General features: G+C 30.3%; 2 protein-coding genes across 3 annotated transcripts; one reads left to right on the top strand and one right to left on the bottom strand.

Moving 5' to 3' along the window:
* The first annotated feature begins 1,186 nt into the window (after positions 1-1,186).
* Positions 1,187-11,514, top strand: LOC101206475 (kinesin-like protein KIN-7D, mitochondrial). Of its 2 annotated transcripts, XM_011650952.2 has the most exons (25): positions 1,187-1,750; positions 1,859-1,956; positions 2,115-2,204; positions 2,325-2,377; positions 2,866-2,931; positions 3,196-3,249; positions 3,476-3,535; positions 3,640-3,718; positions 3,830-3,897; positions 4,479-4,535; positions 4,630-4,734; positions 5,019-5,123; positions 5,229-5,336; positions 5,418-5,549; positions 5,648-5,824; positions 6,064-6,249; positions 7,209-7,349; positions 7,775-7,894; positions 7,975-8,025; positions 8,241-8,288; positions 8,421-8,567; positions 8,737-9,483; positions 10,035-10,167; positions 10,258-10,385; positions 11,215-11,514. In XM_011650952.2, exons 1-24 carry the CDS (start codon positions 1,410-1,412, stop codon positions 10,341-10,343), a joined length of 3,252 nt encoding a protein of 1,083 aa, XP_011649254.1. In that variant the 5' UTR covers positions 1,187-1,409; the 3' UTR covers positions 10,344-10,385; positions 11,215-11,514. The 2 variants fall into 2 exon arrangements, with proteins under 2 accessions (XP_011649254.1, XP_031736855.1); XM_031880995.1 differs by lacking the exon at positions 7,209-7,349.
* Positions 11,515-16,350: 4,836 nt separating this feature from the next.
* On the bottom strand, positions 16,351-17,245 carry LOC101207039 (B-box zinc finger protein 21). The gene has a single exon (XM_004150023.3). The coding sequence runs from the start codon at positions 17,243-17,245 to the stop codon at positions 16,703-16,705; it is 543 nt and encodes a 180-aa protein (XP_004150071.1). The 3' UTR covers positions 16,351-16,702.
* Positions 17,246-24,725: the final 7,480 nt, after the last annotated feature.

The following is a 24,725-nucleotide window of genomic DNA, read 5'->3' as shown; positions in this document are numbered from 1 at the left end:
TAACCTAAATTCATTATGAACGATACTATATAAAAAATTTAATTTACGAAGAAGAATCTCAATTTACGAGTAAAGAATTTATAAACCTTATTCGAACTCTTTGCTTAATCTCTGTGAAGAAATATGTTAGTATATATGCTAATTATATATAAATTGCCAGATATTTATAGTAGCAAATTTACGAGTGCAATCTACGATAAATATGAATAATCTTTCAAGTAATTTAATATAGATTAAATTACAAGTTAGTATCGACGTAAATTCTTAGATCTAGAACGTGTGTGGTTGTATCTATGTTTTTAAATTTTATTAGATTGAGCCATAAATGCAATAAAATGTTACATTTTTTGCCCATCAATTTTTGCCAATTCACCCACTAATTTTCAAATGCTCATGAATTTAAATATAATAATTGTTTACAAAAAAAGAATTAAATAGCATTTTTTTCAAATATTTTTCTCAATATTTCACATTAAAAAAAGTTGTTAACCAAAATTTGATATTAATAAATTCTAAAACTTTGGTACGTTAGTAAGTATTTTAAACCGTTTTACTTTACAATAAGTTTTCTATTTAAAATGTGTTTTATGGTGAATCAGAAATAGTATACGTATTCTTTATGATATTTATAAAGAAAGAAAATAACTTTTGGACATTTTTTGATATAGCAAAATAAACGTGACCGTTTATAAAATATAATCAAATTTTATATTTGATCAAAATAAATGATAATAAAAATCTATGGTCGATAGTTTAAAATTTTACTATATTTTGTAAATATTCGTAACGATTTTTTTCTTTATAATAAATTTTCTTATTGGGAATGAAAGAAAAGAGAGAGAATATATGAATTAAAAGAAGAAATTAATAGTCTTATTTTGTAGCTAAATTTCGTAATCGTTTGTAATTGAGGGCCGCTGTCATTCTTCCCGCTCAATGACTGTTTAACTTTCAAAATTCCAATTATTATCACTATTAAACGCGGGGATGACGTGTTCATAAAAATTTTAAAAACTCCCATCCTTAAGGCGTTGCCACGTCACCCACTATCTCCACGTCATCACCCCCGTTTGAGTAAAAACTTAAAACACACCAAAAACTATTTAAAATATAAAAAAACAATTTCTTATTTTAAAAAAATAATTAAAATTTGAAGTTTGAAATTATACAAACAAACACTACCGTCGCTCTCTCGTCCTCCGGTTACTGGGACCTCTCTCTCTCTAAAAAGTTTCTCTCACATGATGAACTTGAGGAGAGAGAAAGCTTCCATTTCTTTCGTTTTCCTTCACGGATTCAGGTGAGAGAGCTTCTTGTCCTTGTTGTTATTCTTGTTTTCTGATTCTTGCTATTCCTATCTCGGATTCTTCTCCGGTTTACCGTACTTAACTGCTCGCCGGGACGACTTCATGGCTTCGTCGTCCCGAGCACGGAGTAGTTCACCGTTTTCGTACCGGAAGTCTTCCAGTCCCTATTCTTCAACTTCTTCTTCCTCTTCGTTTACAAATGGTAAGTTGATTCCGCGTTCTTGTTCGACTTCGGCGTCGTCTTACTTCAATTCCGGCGGCGGACTTGGTTCTCGATCCATGACTCCCAATCGAGGCCGTTCTGATTCAATGTACCATAGTCCACATGGTTCTAGTAGTCGTACACCTGTCGGTTTCGCGTCTGAGGAGTTGATTAGTGAACCAGTGGATGCATCGAGGTGTGGAGAGAGTATTTCTGTGACGATTCGGTTTCGGCCGTTGAGGTAATGTTAGATCTCAGTGTAGTGAATCAGATCTATGGACTTTGTTGGTGAGGGAGTCTTTGTTAATAATGCGGTGGATTCGTTTGACTTTGAAATTTGTGCTTGTAGTGAGAGGGAGTTTCAGAGAGGAGACGAGATTGCTTGGTATGCGGATGGGGATAAAATTGTGCGGAATGAGTATAATCCTGCAACTGCATATGCGTTCGGTATTTGTCTCGCGGACTTCTTAATTTGAAATTACAATGATCGTTAGTTCATAACCGTTAATGTGAAGGAGGATGCAGATTTTCTTATGTGTGTCTGTGTGTGTTTAATATTGTTATTTGTCCGTGAATTTGATCTTCTTGGCGTTTTCTTGCTGCAGACAGGGTGTTTGGGTCTCAAACTTCTACTCCGGAGGTATATGAAGTAGCAGCCAAGCCTGTCATCAAAGCTGCGATGGAAGGTGTCAACGGTCTGTGACTCTTTCTCTTCAAGCTCAAAAATGAATAAATTGAACTTCGTTAATGTTTTTCGTATATACTAGGTTTCCGACTTCAATCATAATATTATTAATAAGTTTGGGACAATGCAGGAACTGTATTTGCTTACGGTGTCACAAGTAGTGGGAAGACGCACACCATGCATGTAAGTTCGATCACTTGACAAATTGTATCCTGTCTTTCTTTATTCCTAACGAAAATTTTTATTCAAAATTACCAATTACGGGGTACTCTGTACTGAATGAGTTACAGGCCCTGCCAATGTGTGGTAGAGTTCAGTTCTCTGTAGTTTGATCTATACTTTTCATAGATTTACTCCTTAATAACAAAACTGGTTAGCAATAACTTAGCCTTTAGTTAAATCTGTAGACGGCCTGGGGTAATTATTGGCTATCAATTAAGGGTGTAATTTTGTTGGATCCTTAAGCCATGGAACAACATCCAAAATCCTATATCTAGATATTTATTTGTATGCGTGGGCCTTGGTATTTTTTCTCTTCCATTTCTTTTCTATGACTAGCTCATAATGTAGAAACTTTGTAGTCACCTCTCTCTCTCTCTCTCTCTTTTTAAAAAATATTTATTGGTGATCATTTTTCATTTTTGCTTCGTTTTCCATTTTCATTTGTACAGGGAGATCAAAGTTCTCCGGGTATCATACCATTGGCTATAAGGGATGTGTTCAGTATTATCCAAGATGTAAGGATTTTTCAGGATATAGCACTGTGAAATTTGTTACTATCGGTTGCTGTCTGCCTTTTCTAATGTTATTAAAATGATTAATTTTCATTTTATCTTGTTGTCTATCAGCTTTGGGCCTTACTATTGTTGTTATTTTTCTAATATGATTACTGTGCTGCTTTTTGTTGATTAATGTAATATGCTCCACCTTATTTTCAAGATTTGCATGATTTCATTTCACAATATACTGGTTTGGTTGATTATAAATTTCCTAATATTCAGACTCCAGGGCGGGAGTTCTTGCTTCGTGTGTCATATATTGAAATCTACAATGAGGTAATACATCATCCTCACTAAAATCCATTTTGTTTGCTTTTCAGTTTCAACTTTCTTTTGAAGTTAATGGTACATCCTTCTATATTGGAGTTTTGTGGTCACCTTTTTGTAATGCATCTTCATCTGAGTTGTGCTGTAAGGATTGAATTTCATGATACTGGGAATCTAGAATGTTATAAATTTGTAATCTTATTTGATTTTTGTGGAATTTATTCTTCTGAACCAGGTCATAAATGACTTATTGGATCCAACGGGTCAGAATTTGCGTGTTAGAGAAGATGCACAGGTTTGTCCCTATAGCTTTCTGTTGAAATTTTCTGGCCTCGTGGATGTAGTCTTCCTTCTTCCACAGTTAGAAACACAAGAATAAGTGCATGGGCTTTGTTGCAGGGTACTTATGTTGAGGGTATAAAAGAAGAAGTTGTTTTGTCACCAGGGCATGCACTTTCATTCATTGCTGCTGGAGAAGGTACTTCATGTTCACAAGTCCTTATCCCCTTTGCACTAATTCCTTTTTACTACTTTTGAATGATTGACACTGATCTTTTGTTTTCCATGATTATCGACTTTGTTATTGCAGAGCATCGTCATGTTGGATCGAATAATTTTAATCTGTTTAGTAGCCGAAGCCATACAATATTTACATTGGTAATATTTCTATCATTGATAGTTTGTGTTTGGTTCCGTAAAATGTTATTACCTAAGCATATGTGATGTGACTGTTAGCTTAACTTTATGAATCTGGGTTTAGTTCTCTGTCTTATGAAGGGCCATTTAATTTTATCGCTTGTTACTATGCCTGGGTTTATTCTGTTTTGATCTGGACTTTTATAGCATCGTGGGATTCATTAGGGATTATTCTATTTACATATTTCAAAACGCATTGTAAGTGGTGTGGTAGTACCGAGATTGGGGAAAGGGAGGGGAGAGTGGAAGTTCTGTTAATAATGCTGAATGTGTTGTACTTGAGTAAAACCCAAGCTTCAATCATTCAGTGCCTTTCCTTTGTTGTTGCTGTGTGCACACCAGTTAGCTAAACGTAGTTTTCTTCTAGTGAGCTGTTCTATCTATCTATCTATCTATGTATATTATTTAGTATGTCAAAATTGCCTCTTTATTCTATTCTTTAGTCTCTGATGCTAGATCAAACATTTCATGGACAGTAAATCTTTAGTCCCCTCTTTATTTTATTCTATTCATTCTCTCTTTTTTTGTTTGTCTTTTTTCAGATGATCGAAAGTAGTGCTCACGGGGATGAGTATGATGGAGTGATCTTTTCACAGCTTGTGAGATTGAAATATCCTTATATAGTTATATCAAGTCATGCTGATGACCGTACTTTGTTGCTAATTTCTCCCTTCTTATCATCACTTTCATTAGAACTTGATCGATTTAGCTGGATCTGAGAGCTCAAAGACTGAAACAACTGGGTTACGGAGAAAGGAAGGGTCTTACATAAATAAAAGTCTTCTAACTCTTGGAACTGTAAGTGTTCTTTCAACTCTTCTCACTGTTGATGACATGATATTTGGATTGTATGACTGACTTTATTCAAACGTGAACATTTAGTTGTACGTTAGTCTAAATCTGTCATAAACATATGATATAGGTTTGCCAATCATTTCATGTTCTAACATAAAGTTTCCATTTCTGTAACTTCGAGTTAATTTATTTGATTTGAAGTTGTAGATAATTTCTGCTAATATGCACTATGTTGATTTTTTATAATAATTAATGAAATAACATGAATCATTGATTACAATGTGAAGGTTATCGGAAAGCTGAGTGAGGGGAAAGCATCCCATGTTCCATATCGAGATTCTAAGCTTACACGTCTTTTGCAATCTTCACTAAGTGGGCGTGGGCATGTTTCTGTGAGTATAGTATAAGTTGCAATAATAGACTTCTTTGTTGTCGAGGATGCTCGTGCATAAGGCATGTGAATTTTGCCTGTGACATTCTGCTATTTGTTTTCTCAGCTTATATGCACAGTTACCCCTGCATCCAGTAATTTGGAAGAAACTCACAACACATTGAAGTTTGCAAACAGGGCCAAACGAGTAGAAATTTATGCCTCACGTAATAAGGTTAGTTGCTAATATTGCAATATTATGATCTTTATGTGGTTCATATAGAAAAAATATTGCTCATTCTCAAATGTGTTGCAGATTATAGATGAAAAATCTTTGATTAAAAAGTATCAAAGAGAAATCTCTAGCCTGAAACAAGAACTCGATTTGCTGAAGAAGGGCATGCTTGTTGGTGTCAATCATGAAGAGATTATGAACTTAAGGCAACAGGTTTCTTTCTATTGCTTCATGTCACAAAAAAATGTAGACTAGTTCTAAATTTTAATTTTGTGGAACCTTCTTCTAATTGTTTTTTATTTATTCAATAGTTGGAAGAAGGACAAGTGAAAATGCAATCGAGGCTGGAGGAAGAAGAAGAAGCTAAGGTTGCTCTTACTAGTAGGATTCAGAGGCTGACTAAACTCATACTCGTCTCTTCAAAGAATTCAATCCCTTTGAGTGACATTCCCAGCCAGGCAAGGAATCGTTCTCTTGGTGACAATGATGTAAGTTCTCTTTCTGAAATTGACTGTGTAGTCAGCGTTTACACTTCTCTGACAAATTTGACAACAATCCATATCACTAAGCAAAATTAAAAAGAAAGATCAATTTACTAATTAGAAAAACAAATCACCCTTATATTTTAAGTTGCTTGATATCATTTAACTAAAAAATTACTTTCGGGATTGATTGGTTTGGTTAGTTCCTTGCTCATTTATTGATATTTCATATTGAAATTTGCCAGAATTTTCACGTCTTGAGAGACGTGTCATTGCCTACTGAGAGTGAAAACCTTAAGGGATCTCCCTCTTCACTCTCAGAAGCTCAATCGAACCCTTCTTATGATTTCAAACAAAGAAGCTCTTCAAGCAAATGGAACGCGAATGAGGAGCTCTCTTCTGCCAGTAGTACAGTTACTGAATCAAATCAAGTGAGTGATCTCGGTGTTGATTTAATTATGTGTGTGTCTGTGTATTGCTAATATGTAGCTAATTGAGACAAGTAATTCTCTCATCGAGTTCATTTGCAAGGTACATAGCAATATTATTTTATGCATGAGACCCGAAAATCATATAACTAATTCCAAATCCGTTCCGTTTGATATCTTCAGTTAAAATCATTGTACTATGGCTACTGTTCGCCTTGGGCGTTTGGACCTTTGACTGTTATTTGGTTAAAAATTCATAATTAGAAGATTATATTGCTTTTAAGTTTTGGTGTTAAACTCTCCGAATCTCAACGATCATATAGATTATAGTGATAGTTTTTCCTGTAATTTAATATAACAGTTGTCTCACACAACTGAACAACCTGTAATTAATACACTGTAACCTCACTTTAAATAATCCTTCAGCCTTAGGCTTTCTTGGTCTTTCTATTTTTATCATTTACCCTTCAAAAAGTAACACAATTAAGAGCCGTGGTTCTGAAAACTATTCTCTTAAGGAGTTCTTGGGAGTTGAGATCATTATGTACGCAAAATTAAAACTCGTGAGCTCTGATGGGCTAAGATAGCAATACGTTGAGTAGTAAAGCAGCCTTGCCATGACTTGGCAGCATAAATTACCACTGGTGGGACAAGGTGGGCTATATGCTAGGATTGCATCAATGAAGTTTTTCGAGTCATCACTATTTATTTCTTATTTGGATTAGCTTTCATTCTTCATGAATTACTATTTGTCATGAATTATGGTGAAATCGAGGGGATTCATCACCATGCAATCTGAACAAACATAATGTGTCTTGGGGATGTGGCAACTGGTAACTGTAATTGGCTGTATATAAGCGTTTCTTTGTCTTTGGTTCTTAAACTTGTCTTTTCATATTTTGATTAGTTGCTCTTGTTGATGTAAAATCCTGGTGTTGCAATGACTACCTTTTGGATGGTAGGGTGGGATGACAATGTCAGATCAGATGGATCTTCTAGTTGAGCAAGTTAAGATGCTTTCTGGAGAGATTGCATTTAGTACGAGCACCCTTAAACGCTTGGTGGAGCAGTCAGTGACTGACCCAGAGAGCTCTAAAACTCAAGTAAATTGCATCTGCGCTTTGCATGTTTATTTCTGATCCCATTGGAAACTGTTAAAATATGACATTGTTGCTTCGTCCATTTCTTTCTGCTAAATGATTTGCATGGACTTATATGCCCACCGGTTAGACTCCATACCCTAACAATTACATTTAACTTAACCTTGGAGATTTGTCTTCTAGTTAGATTACCTAATGCTTTTGTTTTGTTTTTGGTCGGATTCTTTTTAAATTGCTTAAATTGTGGTGAATGAATTTAACGATATCTTAATCTTTGACCTGTTTATAAGTGTCTCGGAGCTGTTGTGCACCATGTTATTTTTGTTCTGCAAGTGATTGCTTGATTTGAATTAGGACTTAATATACTGCTTTTTGTCCATTGCTTCATTATTGTCTGTTTATGTTTAAGCATTCCTACTGAAATACAGATTCAGAGCTTGGAGCATGAGATTCAAGAGAAAAAGAAACAAATGAGGATTTTAGAGCAACGAATAACTGAGAGTCGTGAGGCATCAATTGCCAATGCTTCAGTGGCTGAAATGCAACAGGTGGCAATCTCCACATTGGGTTTCAGCTAGTTATTTGTCGATCTTAACCAAATCTTAACTATGAATTTGTTTGTCATCAGACGGTTACCAGATTGATGGCCCAGTGCAACGAAAAGGGGTTTGAACTGGAGGTGAGTTATTGTAATGTGTTTTTAGCCTTTCAAGGTCAACGAATTGGCAACCTAGGCATCCACCAGCAGTTGAATAATCCCATCCATCAAATAATTGTGATGTTGGATTTGCACTTTATCAAGCTAGCAGCACACTCTGGTGGTGGATAACCATATAATCTTCATGCTGAGTTCTTTGTTCATAATTTAACTGAATAATATTTTGATGAATGCAGATTAAATCAGCTGACAACCGAATCCTCCAAGAACAGTTGCAGAACAAGGTTCACCATCTTGTTATAGAATATTTTTTTCTTATACCTGTGTTTCTGCTACCCCTTTGGTCATTCAATATGTTTATTCCCCACCCCGTCCGATACTCGGAGTTTCAACTATACGAATTTGGTTATTTACAGAGTGCAGAGAACAAGGAATTACAGGATAAATTACGTCTCTTGGAGCAGCAATTGACATCATTTACTGGTGATCGATCATCGTTGATATTTGAACAGCACGCACCTGGAGAAAGTGTTGATGAGCTGAAAAAGAAAATTCAGTCACAGGTGATTTTAACATGCTTAAATTTGTGTATTCCATTGCGGCATAAGGTCACTACGGTACTTTAACTGGAGCATAACACTTTTTAAGCACAACTTAAAATTTGCGCGTCAAGAGCAGAATTTCCGATAGCACTTTTTCTATACTGTTTTATATGTGCTCTCTTTCCATCAGGAGTTCGAAAACGAGAAATTAAAGGTGGAGCAAGTTCAACTTTCAGAGGAAAACAGTGGGTTGCGAGTTCAGAATCAGAAATTAGCTGAAGAAGCTTCTTATGCAAAAGAACTAGCATCTGCTGCTGCCGTAGAGTTGAAAAATTTAGCTGGTGAAGTGACTAAGCTCTCAGTGCTGAATGCAAAATTAGAAAAGGAACTATCATCTGCTCGAGAAATGATCCATTCTAGAAGCATGCAAAATGCCAATGGTGTTAATCGCAAGTATAACGAAAGCTTAAGACCTGCGAGGAAAGGGAGGCATTCTGGGCGTCTTAATGAAAGGGCCGGGGCAATTAATGATGAATTTGATACCTGGAGTCTTGATTCTGATGATTTAAAATTTGAACTTCATGCAAGGAAACAACGTGAAGCTGCCCTCGAAGCTGCTTTAGCCGAAAAGGAATTTGTAGAAGATCAATACAGGAAAAAGATTGAAGAGGGAAAGAAGAAAGAGGAGGCTCTGGAAAATGATTTGGCTAACATGTGGGTGCTTGTTGCTAAGTTGAAGAAAGAGGGAGGAGGAGTCGTGCCAGAGTTACCGAGTGACACTAGGCATAATGGTGAAGTAGCAGTTGAATGCTTTGTTGATGAAAAAAAAATCAAAACAAGAACTGATTCTAGCATTACGGACAGAGGAATGGTGGATATCTTAAAACCAGCTGGAGTGGAAGTGCCAAAGGAAGAACCACTCGTTCTCCGCCTCAAGGTACACTTTTTTTTTTTGGGAGGGAGGATTTATGTAGTTTATTTTTTAGCATACAGAATAATTTAGATTACTAACGTACCTCTAGAATTTATTTAAGTTATTTCTATACCCTGGGTCAAAATTGTAAATAGAACAAAAGTGAATACAACTCCTGATTGTTGTAAAATTGACAAATAAAAAACATATACAAATATGAAAAAGTAAGAGAATCGATACACAAATTACACAAAGATGGAGAACAACTAAAAGTGTGTTAGCTACGTTGATTGTGTTAGGGAGAAGATATTATTAGGGTGAATTATACATAATTAGAATAGAGTTATCTCTCAGGTTTAGAGTGTTTCTAGAAGGCATTCTCCAAACTCTAGGTTTTATAAATAATACAAAGTTGAACTACCTGAAAATTCATTGAACTCGGCCAATTTCGCCATGATTTTGTAATTTTAATAGGAGGAAATATTATCGGATGATAGAATGTTAAATTTACCTTTACCTACCAACTTAAACTTTTTGGTCTAACAGTGAGCACGTATTAACTCTGTTGGTTTTAGGCAAAGATGCAGGAGATGAAGGAAAAAGAGCTAAAAAGCATGACAAACGGGGATGTGAATTCTTCCAATACGTGTAAAGTATGTTTTGAATCGCCAACTGCAGCAATTCTTCTTCCCTGTCGGCATTTCTGCTGTAAGAAACTCTTTTGAAAATTGCTTTCCTTTTGGTATTGAATTTGAATTTCTTTAGATTATACAATTAAGCTCTTCCCCCATTTTGCAGTGTGTAAATCTTGTTCTCTTGCTTGTTCCGAATGTCCAATCTGCCGTACAAACATTGCGGATCGGCTTTTTGCATTTACTTCTTGATATGGCACACACACACACCACCTTATTATCCTCTCGATAAAGGTACGTAATTTCTTCTACTATGTTCGACCCTAACTTTCAACCTGTCTTACATTTAGGCTCCATTTGAGAATCTTAACTAGCTTTTAGTCTTTAGTTAAACCAACTATTAATTAATTAATTAATTAATTAGAAGTTTTATTTCTAAATTTACAGTGATGTGTAGAATCTTGTTAATGTAGGTCTCCTATGTTAAAAGTTCTATTTTGTAACCATTTAGTTTTTAAAAAACTGAACATATTTTCTCTTGATGTGTTACATTAGTCTTTTTATCTTCTTTAGTACAAGAGTTCAATTATTAACTAAATTCTAAAAACAAAAACAAATTATAGGATCTAGTTATTACCTTTATTTAAGAACCCCTATCTTTATCTTATGCCCTAATACACTAAGGGTCCTTTGTTTTTCGGGAATGCAGATAACTAGTGCAATATTTACCTGGTAATCCAAATGCCCATCCTGAATTTCCATAAAACAACGACCTCTAAAAATCTAACACATAACCAATTATTTTTAACTTTGCAAAATATTTACTGTTCTCACCGGGTCTGATAACTTTAGAAAGAAATGATAAAATTATTCAATATTCGTTTCAAGAAAGCATTTGAATAATGATATTTGTCCTTTTCTAGTTTTATTTAATTTGGATTGTTTTAATTTTCTGTGTAGTTCTACGCGTTGCTGTAAAAGAATTTTTTATTGTCTTACGTTGATATTTTTGTATCTTGAAGATTAATCTCTTTTTCATCATTTCAACAAAAAGTTGTATTTTCTTTTAGGAGAAAGAAAATGTGCTAAGGTGTTTAATATCTATCTGAACTTGTGTTGGCAGGGATTTGTCTTCAAGCTACCCTTTGCTAGTTACCATGCAATTCCAAGCAGAAAAATTCTTTGATTAATCCGTATGTATCTTCTAAAAGCCAATATATTCATATGATATTTTTCATACAATATCTGAAAAATGTAAAAATAATATGAGTGAGAGAGGGAGAGAGAGAGAGAGAGAGAGAATTACATTACATTTCAAAGTTTCAGATGCAATGTTGGTGTTGCTTTCTTTTAGTATGTAACCGAATGCCATAATTGTCTCTGAAATATCATTCCAATTGTATAGAAAATTATTTCTTTTCCCCGTTTTTCCCCTAGGTAATAATATAGTTTATGTTTATACTTTAGAATTATTACACATGGTTAGCTTTTCTAATTATTTATAGGAGTGAAAATGGTTTGGTTTGGTGGCGAACCAAACCAAAAAGATTTAAATTTGTGTACGTGAAATTGAATAGAACCGATCTACTGGTTTGGTATGCTGTTTTATTCAAATCGAATTCGATTTGGGTATTTTTAAAAATTAAGAAAAAAGCAATTCGGTTCAATTTTAATTTTGATTTTACTCTTTTTGAAATATATAAATACATAAAGATAAATATAGATAGTAGTTGAAAATGGTTTAGTTCATTATCGAAATTGAAACAAAATCAAACTGAATTAATTCGGATTCAAAGATTCACGTTTTTGTGGTTTGATGACCATTCCTACCAAATTAGGTTAAAGTTGGACAATTACAAGTGTATTGAACCAACACACCATAGTAATAGTTTGATGTAGGATTTAAATATTTTGTGATCTTAAAGTCTTGAACATCATTGTAATTTGGTACTTATTAATTTATTGTCGAAAGAGTGGTTGGAAGAAGATATTGATGGAGGGAGAGGGGGTAGGGGTTAGGGGTTAGGGGTTAGGACGAACATACATTTTGATTTTGTTCTCTTTTCAACTCTTTTTAAGGAGATTGAATTGGTTGCGTAGTTATGATTTACTTATAATAGTTGTTGAATTATAATAGATAATAGAAGAGTAAACTATTTTAGTTTGGTTGAAAAATCAACTCTTACCGATTAATGTTCACTCTAACACAGATTATAAATAGTTATACATAACTAATATAGTCGGTGCATCAAACATAAAGTTGTTGGTCTAATTGTTGTCCTAAATGACTTGAGTTTGATTTAGTTTAGTCTCTAAAGTTTACCGTTTCAAAATATTTATTAATTAAAAGTAAAAGACCATTTTGTCCTCAGTGTATTAATTTTTAAATGCTCCTGTAAAGCTTGTAATCCACTACTCAAAACTTTATCACTAGTTTCATAAAAGTAAAATAAAGTTAATAATCAAATTGTTTATGTTTTGAAAAGCTTTATCATTAATTTCGTAAAAGGAAAATAAAACTAGCCATCAAATTGTTTATGTTTTGAAATTTTAATAAATAAATAAATATATCTTAAAAATCGATAGAAAAATTTATAATCAGACTATATTTCAACTAATATAAAATATAGTTATTTCAAAGTGAGAACATATCAAACTTAGAGTGTTATTGATTATGACTATCATTTAATTTTTCTTTCCATCTAAATGTTAATATCCACTTAGTTAATTGATATTAGTCAGGTGTGAGACATTTAAAGATAGTTTTACTTTTAACTTTAAAATATTAGTATATATAGTAATATTTTAAAAAAAATGTAAATATTGATAGACATAATAATTTATGGGTGAAAAGTTCAAATCTCTACTAAGCCTAACCTAAATATTAAAAAAAAACCGATTAACAATAGTTTCACCATCTTTTAAAATAGGAAGGAAAACTAAAAATGAGTACCCTCAAAAGAAGGATATGAAAATTGTCTTATTCACGCAAATGTCCTAAAACAAACTTTTGTTTAGACAAATTTGAAATATATTTTAAAAATAGGTTGTTGCAAAACTATTTTGATGAAGTCGTGTATCCCACCTCTTCTATTTTTTCTTATTTTTATATATATACTACACTCGGTTCCACATTTTCTTATTTTCTAATTATTTATATATGTGGATTCCACACATTTCATTTTTTTCTCATCATTTATATATATACTCCCACATATAATAATATATATATTAAACATTCAAATTTTAAAAATATATTTCTTTATTAAATTAATATATATTTTTTATTTTTTTCTTTATTTATATTTAAATATCTCAATCTTCAATTTTTTTATTAAATTCATTTTTTCTAATTTAATTTAATTATTACTTAATCGAAATTATACATTTTTTCCAATTTTCAATATTTTTTAAAAAATATAAATATTAACAAACTATGTTATTAAAAAATATATTAAAGAAATGAAAATAGTAATAATAATAATCAGAAGAAGTTGAAGTTACTCAAAATAATAATAATAATAATAATAAATCAATGCACATATATATTACTTATTGAATAAAAAAAATTAATATATATATATATATATATTAAATATCTCTATCTTCAATTTTTCTTATTAATTCATCTTTTTAAATTTAATTTAATTATTTCTTAACCAAAATTATATATCTTTTTCTGATTTTCTGTTTAAAAAAGCACAAGTATTATAAAATATGTTATTAAACAAAACAAAATAATAATAATAATCAAAAGAAGTAGAAGCTTACTCTGAAAATAATAATAATAACAAGTTTGTAATCGAAAATTATTCGTTAAGTTTTTAATTTGTAATTGAACAAATTCTTGTTTTTTTTTTCTTTTGCTGTAAACATGAGCTTTTTTTTTATTCAATTACCAATGTGTATTGGTGGCTACAAGTGTTATTATTATTATTTTTTTAGTAATTTCAATTTCTCTCGATTATTATTGTTACTACTTTTATTTGTTTAATATATTTTTAATAACATATTTTTGTTAATATATGAGTTTTTTTTAAAAAAATATTGAAAATTGGAAAAAAAATACTAATAATTTTGATTAAGAAATAATTAAATTAAATTAGAAAAATGAATTTAATAAGAAAAGTTGAATATTGTGATATTTAAATATCAAAAAATAAAAAAATAAAAAATAAAAAATATAAAAAATAAAAAATAAAAAATAAAAAATAAAAAATAAAAAATAAAAAAATAAAAAATAAAAAAAATAAAAATAATAAATTAATTTAATAAAGAAATATATTTTTAAAATTTGAATGTTTAATATATATATTATTATATGTGGGTATATATATATAAATAATGAGAAAAAGTGAAATGTGTGTGACCCACATATATAAATAATTAAAAAATTAAAAAATGTAAGCCCAGTGTAATATATATAAAAATAAGAAATAATAGAAGATATGAGATTCACTTCATGGAAGTCGTGTACCCCTACACAACTTCCCCTCAAATCACCTATTTTTAAAAATAGTCCTGCAACAACCTATTTTTGAAATATGTTTCAAATTTTACATTATTTTTAAAAAGATTCTTCTCTCATTCATAAATCACTACATTCGAAAACATATCACAACAAAAATGCAATCATTATATCAAAATCAATTATTTGATCATTCATAACAAAGCTTTACACATTTTCTTTTTCTCTTTTTCAATAATGAATTAATATATTAATCAAATCATATATTGCATCTAAAAACATCTTAATTTTAGAAAGAAAAAAAAACCCATTCAAAGATATTCCTCTTTTATTTGATTTTGTATACTCCATTTAATTTTCATTATTTAAGCAAGATTTGTAAAGTTGAAAATTTGAATTAAGCATGACAAAATTGCTTTTGCTCAAAGTACAACTAACCATTTAAGTGTAATAAAGATACTTAGATAAAGTCATTTTTATGAAATTTACTCACTTATCTAATTACATTTACTCAATTATGTAAGAATAACTCCGTTAGACTCTTATCTCAAGATTTCACATCGTTCACAATTAACGTCGATGATTTGAGCCTCCATTCCTTCACTTTGATATTATTGGAATAAAGTGGTATATGACCCTTAGCTAGAGTTGCATGGTTTCATGAATAAACATGTCTTTTCGTAAGTAAACAATTTGAAGAAAAAACATGACTATTCGAATGACTACAAATGGTCTGTATATGTCTCTTTCCCAAATTGCAAAGAAAAAAAAAATTGTACTCATTTTTTTTCATGAAGTTCCATTTATTTTCACAAAATATAGTTTGTTTTCATGTGATGTTGTTTCAATGAGAAAATTAATTTGTTTTATTTTGAAAGATAATTACTAACAAAACTCAATATTAGAGTGAATAAAATTGTCTTAATTATACAACGTGAATTCATTGAGCTCAGAATATCTTTGGTATTACATGTTCTATATATATTTAATGATATTATTCATATAAGAGATATATTTCAACTTTCAACTTCATTCATCATAATCCACAAATTCATCTTAGATTATCACGATCACGGGTTCCCTAAAACATTTAACCAAGGTCTCATAACATCGTCAAAGTCGATTTATGACACATTCAACTTGATCACTAATTACAACCTGCACTTCGACGATTTTAGATTCTCATGGTCTCATTCCCATCCAGTGATCATGACTTACGTGTTTCGAGCTTCATCTGATTCCTTTGTTCATCGTTTTTCATCACATGTTCTAGATCTCTTTCTACATATACTCGATGACTCAGCTCGAAAATATTTGGGTTGGTCTATTGTACATAATCGATTGGGTTGTAGATTTGACGAACTTGAATTTTTCTATATCCAACCCAAGACATGTATATACTCTCCTACTTTTTTCAAACTCAAACTAGAAATATTTAGAGGGCATGTTTGAGGCTAAAAGTGGAGTACACTCTAATAGTCTACTCCCTGTTTGGGGCAAGATTTAGTTTTAGTTGAGGATTAAGATTGAGATTGAAAATAACCCATATGCCACTAATATTTTTCACCCATATAGGGGTATTTGTTTCAAAGGGTTGGGAAGTAATTCATCAACCAACTTTTGAACATCACTTCCAGTTATTGTCACTTACCAATCTCTGACTACCACCTCCAACGACTCCATCGACGAACTTTCAACAACCATCTCTGACGACCATCATCACTGATCAACCTTGAAACTTTTGAATAAAATTATTTTTAGGGTTTAGGCTAATCTAATAAAGAAGTTATAGAAAAAAAAATGTACTTTAAATACAAGACTACAATGCAATTCACATAATAATACTCTACACTTCAAACACAAACTATAATAATTATACATTGTTATAATACATGGAGAAGATATTAAATTATAATACCTTACCCTAAGCCCCCAACCCCCCAAAATGTTAATAATTTAAAAACCAATGAGATGGATATGATACTTTTACAATTGTCTAAGCTCATCCCTTACACTTTTCCGATGAGGTTAACTACCTTTCTAATACTTTGTAAAAGAAAAAAGAACTCTAAGAATTTCAAACGAAGGATAGTAACATTGCAGGCCTTCAGTCCATGTTCTTGTAAAGAAAAAACTTCAAACTTTACAAAAAAAGATGTGGGGAAGATGAAGAATCAAGAAACTCCTCAACACACCAACCAGGCAAACTCTCCAAATACTCTGAAATTACCAATCCTTTGCTAAACCCCATTTTACTTCTCTTCCTCGAGCATTTCTTCAACGACCCTTCATTTTCCTCGCCGCTGCTTGCCACGGAGGAGGAACAAGAAGAAGAAGTCGCCGGCGACGGGGAGACCTTCACGCCGGTGAGAAGAAACCGGCTGTGCTTCTGGGTGTGTTCGCTGGTGTCGTGAATTGGGATATCGCATTCTCTACAGAGGATTGCTCTGTCTTCCCGACAGAACAGAAACGCTCGCCGGATTTGGCAGATATCGCATAACGGCTCTGAAGTAGCAGCGGCGGAGGCGGAGGCGGAGGAATGGAGGAGAGAGAAACGGTTGTGTTGACTGGCGAGCTTGTTTGCTCGGTGGATTTGGCGGTCACAGGGGGCGCAGAGGGCGGCTTCATCGGAGGGGCAAAAAACAGAGGCTTCTTCTTTATCGCAAACATCACAACGGATCTTCATTTCTTTTGCTTTGAAGTATTTTTTCCTCAATGGAAGGGAAGATTATATATAAAGTTTAGAAAAATAATTGGATTGACTTTTCTTTTTTAATTTTAAAAAAAAAACTCATTTTGTTTATTTATTTATTTACTTTTAATAAAAAAACATTTTATTAAAAAAACATTTTTACGAGGTATAGCAAAATTTTGAATTCTATCAGTGTACTATATCAATAACTATCGGTGATAAAATTTGTTATAGATTATAAATATTTTGTAAAATTTGCTATTTTAAAAAATTCTCCTAGTCAAATTGGTTTAAAATGTCTTTCAACATATTTGGAGTTGGAAGGATGTAATAAAATTACTAAAATTAAAATCAAATGAGTGTTAAAAAATGTTAAGAAAAAAGGAACAGAAATGATCACAAGTGTGAGATGAATGAAAGTATTTTGTGAGGGCGATGAAGAAGATGATAGGACTTGGAGGGAGTATCTTTACTATCTATTGTTTGCTCCCTTTTTTTTAAGATCTTTATTTGTTCTCTTAACATTATAAAAATTCAATTATATATGTGTGTGTGTGTGAGACTACAATGAAGATTCACACCAAGATAGTTTGATTCCCTTGGTTACTTGAGAGTGATGACAACAACGACGTGCTCCCAGGCGAGTGCACGTAATTGGGGTTGAGGGACTCTGAGCTCGTGCACTCTCAACGTCGAAACGTGTCAGGTAGGACTACTTGTTTTAGCATATAAATAAGCGGAAAAAAAATATTTATATAAATATTCTCTTTAAAATAATGAGTGAACATGGAAGAGCTTAACTTGAGAATTGAGAGCTTTGTGGATTAGAATTGTAGTATAGAGAAACGGTAGTTAAGGGGATCTTAAGCCTAAGTCCCCTAGAAGAGGATGTTGAAGATTTGTTGGTTGATAATATATAATAACTTAACTAACGAATATACTCAAAAATTACAAAATATGGTAAAATCTATCATACTTTATATAGTTCATTTAAGTTTTTTTTTTCTTTTTATTTTTTGCTATATTTTGTAAATAGTTTCAATCTTTTTGTTATTGAGACAACATAATGTTAATTATCGTATAAGTATACTGACCTTAACAAGCTATGCTCAATTTTCTCATTTATGGCTACAACCTACAATCATATATCTTTCGTACTCTCTCAAAACTTATCTTTAATTATAAATTTATCCCTCCCTTTATGTGACGTTAAATTAATAAACAACCAATTTTCTCAATTAACTATACTAACCTTAACAAGCTATGCTCAATTTTATTAAAATTGTTTAGTTAAATTACAAGTTTGATTTTTAAATTTTTGGGTTTGCTTCTCAGTCATTTTTATCTTCATAAAAGAAGTGCGATTCAAACATTTAACATTTCGCTTAACGAGACATGCATAAACCAATTAAGCTAATAAGTCATTGAAATTGCATATATATATATAGATATATATATAGTAGGCTTATGCTATTAAACTCTATTAGTTTAAACTAATATGGCCTACTAACTATATCTTTAAGAATTACATGTAGTTGTTGTCTTGCAAACGTCTACCAAACTTATCAAATACGATCACATAACGTTGGTTGAATTCAAAGATTGAATATGTATTACGGTCTCATAAAATCATTCTAAAATTATAAGGATCAAATTTATTATTTTTAAGGAAAAAATATTTGGTAGTTTGAACACAAAAAGCATTAGTTTAATTTCATAAAATAATAATAAGAACAAAGAGTTTTTGATGAACACTTAGAGGTTATTAATTAATAAGCTTTTGAATAACGTGAGTACTAACCATATAAGCTTAGAGGTAGACTACATGACTTCTTTATTAGAGAATCTTTTTTTTTCTATGGTGATGATATGTTAGATTTAGACCACGAGTTTGTTCTTTTTCTGCAAAGGTGTTGTATAAAATGCTCGGTGGAATTTGAACTCGAGACTTCTTGTCCACAGGAACATACAAGTGTCAGTTGAGCTAAGCTCATGTTAGCTTAAAAAAAATGTCTTTTTAATTCTTAAGTTTTGATGAATATGTACGTTTGGCTCATGAATTTTAAAAATGCACCTTTTTAGTCTTTAGGTTTATAAAAATAGACCTATTTGATCGAGACTTTTAGAAATAGGTTTTAAAATGTCTTTAAAATGTTTAATTATATGATATTTAAAAGGTTAATTTTTATAAATGTAACAAAATCAAAAAGTCCGTGAAGCTGATTCCAGATTTGCTCTTGATATTGTGGACGATTCATCACTCTTTTTTCTTCTTCTTTGCAATTTATTCATCTTTTCTTTCAGATTTTTTCAGCTCCCTCTTCAAGATTTTTCTTCTTCTTTTTTTATTCATTGTTCTTTTTCTTTCTTTCGTCATCTTCTCTCTTTAAACGATCATTTAGCATGATCAACACGATTGTTTAGATTTAAAGCATTTTTTCATCGTTAAAAAGAACTACACGATTGTGTATCATTATCGTTTAGAAAAAGAATTACACGAAACATTTTTTCCTCGTTAAAAAAAAACTACACGATCGCGTATCATGATCGTTTAGAAAAAGAATTACACGCGCACATGTGGTTGGTGTTGATATTACCTACACGACTGTATATCATTTTCTACATGATCGCGTACCATGATTGTTTAGAAGAAAAATTGCACCAATTAATTATGTGTTGACGAAGACATTTTTGATATTTTCCATGTGGGACTATGAGTTTTTTTTCATTTTTAAAATCATTCTATATAGTATAAATATCTTATCGAGTTGATGTATTTTTATAAAAACTCAAATCTAAATTTACAAAAAAAACAGAAAATATAAAATTTGAAAATTATTGTTCTAATTCTAAATCACATATAATAATTTATAAGAGACCTTCCAAGCCACTTTTTAAAATTTTGGAATGTATTTTTTGAAATTTTAAAAACTAAATAAATTTATTCCTATAATTGTAGCCTAGAAAAGATATTTTTAGAATGGAATGAAAGGACAAACTACACATGAAAAGTGCTTTTCTTCGCTTATTTAAGTTAGTCACTTTCTTGAAAATAAATATATACAAAAACGATAAAAATTAAACAACAACAATAATAATAATAAATTAATTAATTATTATTATTATAAAAAAAAAAAAAAGTCTAAATTGGTTGGTGAGAGAGGTGGGACTATCCTTCCCTAATTTTCATCACTATGTTTAGGGTTTCTTCTATAAGATATCCAATTTCATTGGGAGAAAAATAAAATTCAACTATACTATTAATTACAATTTTGTCCTATAATTACCATGCAGAATAATTAATTATTAATTACTTGTCTACTAGCTTAATTAAACCCTCAACCCCATTTATTATATAAAATATCTCATTATTATTTGATTATCATATGGTAGATGACAAAACTATTTGAAAGTATTTACAAAATAAAGAAGATTTTTAGATTATATCATATGCATTGATATCTTTTATCCGAGTCTATCCATGATAGATCTGAAATTTTTGTATATTAATAAATATTTTAATTCATTTTGCTATATTTAAAAACATTCAATAACAAAGCTAGCAATTTGAAATACAAGAATTAGATATATTCAAACGAGAATAGCAAATTAAATAATTTACTATTTTCGACTTTAAACCTTATCTTTGTTAGAATTTTTTTTCATCATTTAAAAAAAAAACGTGACAATCTTGATTAGATAAGTTAAATATATGGAGATATAATTCAAATATATGATGAAAGATCATACAGATAAAATAGATAAGTTCATGAGAGACATGCGAATAATTATACTATTAAACATACCCCTTTTAATTAGTATGACCAGATAAAGCTATAACACAAACTCCTATCCACGTTCTTAAGTTTTTATTTTTATAATAGTTAATTAAGGTTTCGAGCTACGAACCTAATGAAACTATCAAACTATATAGTACATAGTTGCATAATAAATATTTGAAATCATATGAAGATGGGGACATTGGAGAATGTGGTTGGTTTGTGTTCACAAAAAAATAAAAATATTATTATTATTATTATAGTTAAAATATTATTATTGTTGTTTATTAGGGATAGTTGAACTTTTAGTGTTTGTATTTTGAAATTAGTTTTTTTCTATTATTTTTGTTATATATTTATATATTAGATTTCTTATCTATTTAATGGATTTCAATAAAAATTAACTTTAACGAACTAAATTTAAGATTAAACGTTATTTTAACTTTATTATTATTATTATTATTTTAAAAATAAAATATTTTTAAATATAGCTTAACGAACCAAAATATTTATAAAATATAACAAAATTTCATTTGTTCTATCGATAACAAGTATTGAAATAAATCTATCAATATTTAATAGAATAAAATAGTTAGTATATTTTTAACAATTATGCAGTCGACATAATATTTAAACAAAAAAGAGAAAAAGAAAAGCAAATTGCGGATTCATATGGTGAATCAATCAATTTAAAAAGATTGCAAATCTCATTTAAATATTCATAAGAAATCAAATTCTAAAGCTAAACGACAACCAATGCCTTTTTAATTTCTTGCAAGGCAATCTCAATAATTAATTAATCTCCATAGTGGACTTTGATTATTGTTAATGAACCTCTTGAACAAACAAAAATAAGAAATATGATATGATATGTTATGCATGAATTTGACTAATATATAAAGATTCTTGAGATGTAAATTGTAAAGATTGGTATAGAGATTTGCGTGTGATTCTAATCGGTACGCTGGCAATGTCTACAAATAGATGGAAAGATTATTTTATTATTAGAGAGAAATATCGGATAATGCAAACAAAAGATATAGATATTAATAAGAATAGAGACTTCATACATCTATATTACAATGCATCACTCTAGATTTCAAGACAAAATATCATTAATAACGATATATAATGCATGCATGATTTGGTCATTTATCTGAAGTTTTAAATCAAATATTCAAGACATTTCAAAATGATTAATCTAATCCATCGATCTCACCGTAAGGTGGGTAGGTCACTGTAACTGATTTACTTCATAGTGTTATGTTAGTTTAACCTTATAAGTTAGTGCTTTGATCGAAGTCATCTACATTTTAGATTACCTAAGTAATAACATATTTGTATATTAAATAGACCCAACTTGTCCCCATAAACATAGCACAATTGGTTACTTTACTATAAAGTTTTTTTAAAGTCAAGCACTTGAATCTTGATTGCTTTTGTATTACAAGTTTATAGTAGTTTCAAAATTAGTCAGAATTTAAGGCTATATTTTAATAATCATTTTAATTTTAATTTTTGAAAATTAAGTTTATAAACCTTTCTTTCCGGACTAAATTTCTTACTTTCTTATATACATTTTACTAATGATTTTAAAATTTGACATCCAAATTACTTTATTCCATTCTAATTTCGATTTTATAGGTAAATGTTGATCCTAAGAACCCTAAAGTCAACAAATCTTATATTTTTTTTCTCAAATTTAAGTAAATATACACGCATATATTTAAAGAATTAGACAAAGAAACATTATAATACTTTTCTAGAAAAAAGAGCATTATAATATTAAAAATAGGACAATAATTGAATTGAATGTATAATGTTTGTCACATGTGATTACTCCTCCCTCATATTCGTCAGAGCTATGAATATTTGATACACAAAAGTTTTAAATTTATTTAGGTCTCATTTGATAATAATATTGTTCTAAAATCTCAAGTTTGTTTTCTTAAAAATAAAAAATCAATCTAAAATTTATAAGTTTCTAAAAACTCTTACTTTAATTTTAAAAAATCCACTTAATTTTTAAGAATTTTTTTTTGAGAAAATTAATAACAAAACAAACAAATTTATAAGTGAATAGTGAGGTTTACAAACATCATTTTCGATAACTAAAAATGAAAAGTTGAAAAGTTGAATGGTTACTCAACCAAATCATAAACCAAATCATAAAGAATATTGATTTTATGACTACTATTATCTTTAAATAAAATAAATAAATAAATGTTGATGTTTTTGCATTTGTGAAAAAAGGTGTATTATGAGTTTTGAAAAGAGAAATATAGATATACCTTGATATAAGGTGTAGATCTCACCCTAAAAGGTACTCGATTTGATTTGGATTATAACGTTAATTACATAAGTTTTGGCTTAAATAATGTATTGTGGTACAAAGTTGGATATTTCCCAATAAAAAACAAAAATGGAAATTAAAGTTTTAGTTTGATGATAGAGTTCAAATTAGTTTAAAGAGAACTATTGTAAATGATAAAACTGTGGAAAATTTTAGATTCTATCGATCGATAGTTCTGGGGAAATTCTATCGATTGATAGTTTGAGAGAAAAGACTATTTGATGCATGTGATTCTTTTTTTTTTTTTCACATTTATGTTTCGAATTTTCTCCGACAAAACTAGCACCCTTTTTGTTTTATATTTCAAAAGTAGCACATTTTTAGAGAACTCAATATTTTGTTTTTCTTAAAGTCATTTTGGGTCGAGATCGACCTCGAGATTCTTTCTAAATTTAAAAAACTCTTTGAAGGATTTATCTCGATCTCTCTCAACCGAGTGCATCACCAAGATTGAACTTTAATTTAAACTAAGTATGATCTTGGGGCCATCTCGAAGCAACTTTGGCCCGAGATCATACTACATGATGCTTGAAATTGACAATATCAATGACATAAAACTTATATAGCATGATCTTGGGCACATCTTGGAGCAACTTTGAACCTAGATCATACTACATTAGCATTCTATAAATGATATTGTCAATTTTTCCAATTATGTCAATGATACTGGACCAATGTTGCCTCGAAATTGCCCCAAGATTCAACTACATAAGCATTATGTAATATGATCTTGATGATGCATTCGATCGAGAGAGGCCAAGATAAATCATTCAAAGAGTCTTTTAAATTTAGAAAGAATCTCGAAGTTGTTCTCGACTGAGATTGACCCGAAAAAACAAAATTATGAATTTTCTAAAATTGTACTACTTTTGAAATATAAAACTAAAAGTGGACTAATTTTGTCAATTTCTCAAAAAAATTGTCAAAAATTAATAAAAGGTGGTGTGAACATTTGAGCTCAATAATTTAACCTATTTAATTGGAGATGTTAGTAACAAATTTTTTTAAAATATCTACAAATATAACAAAATATCATCATTTATCTACGATAGAAAACAACATACTGTTATCTATGTTTATCGTATGATATCATAGTCAATTGTAATTGATCTAACTGTTATATTTTATAATATTTTGTAAATATTTTACCTACATTTGAAAATAGTCCATTTAATTAAATTATTAATATTGAAAACCTAAAAAGTGATATTTTCGAACCAAAGGACATCCCAATATTCGAGTCCCTCTTTTGTTTTTATTAGCTTTAGTCTATTTTCACTCAAACAACCAATCTTCCAAATATTTTTGTCGGTTACTTTTCAATTGCATTAAGTGCATTCTT

This window comes from Cucumis sativus, chromosome 2 (assembly GCF_000004075.3).
Source record: "Cucumis sativus cultivar 9930 chromosome 2, Cucumber_9930_V3, whole genome shotgun sequence".
In the NCBI taxonomy this organism is placed as follows: domain Eukaryota; kingdom Viridiplantae; phylum Streptophyta; class Magnoliopsida; order Cucurbitales; family Cucurbitaceae; genus Cucumis; species Cucumis sativus.
The sequence above is the reverse complement of the archived record's forward strand: the minus strand, read 5'-3'. Positions and strand labels throughout refer to the sequence as shown.

Excerpts from the sequence above, each read along its gene's own strand:
- LOC101206475 (XM_011650952.2), top strand. The coding sequence starts at position 1,410 with ATGGCTTCGTCGTCCCGAGCACGGAGTAGTTCACCGTTTTCGTACCGG. Across the intron at positions 1,957-2,114 it reads TGCAACTGCATATGCGTTCG|ACAGGGTGTTTGGGTCTCAA; the intron begins GTATTTGTCTCG and ends TTCTTGCTGCAG. Across the intron at positions 3,719-3,829 it reads ATTCATTGCTGCTGGAGAAG|AGCATCGTCATGTTGGATCG; the intron begins GTACTTCATGTT and ends TTGTTATTGCAG.
- LOC101207039 (XM_004150023.3), bottom strand. The coding sequence starts at position 17,245 with ATGAAGATCCGTTGTGATGTTTGCGATAAAGAAGAAGCCTCTGTTTTT.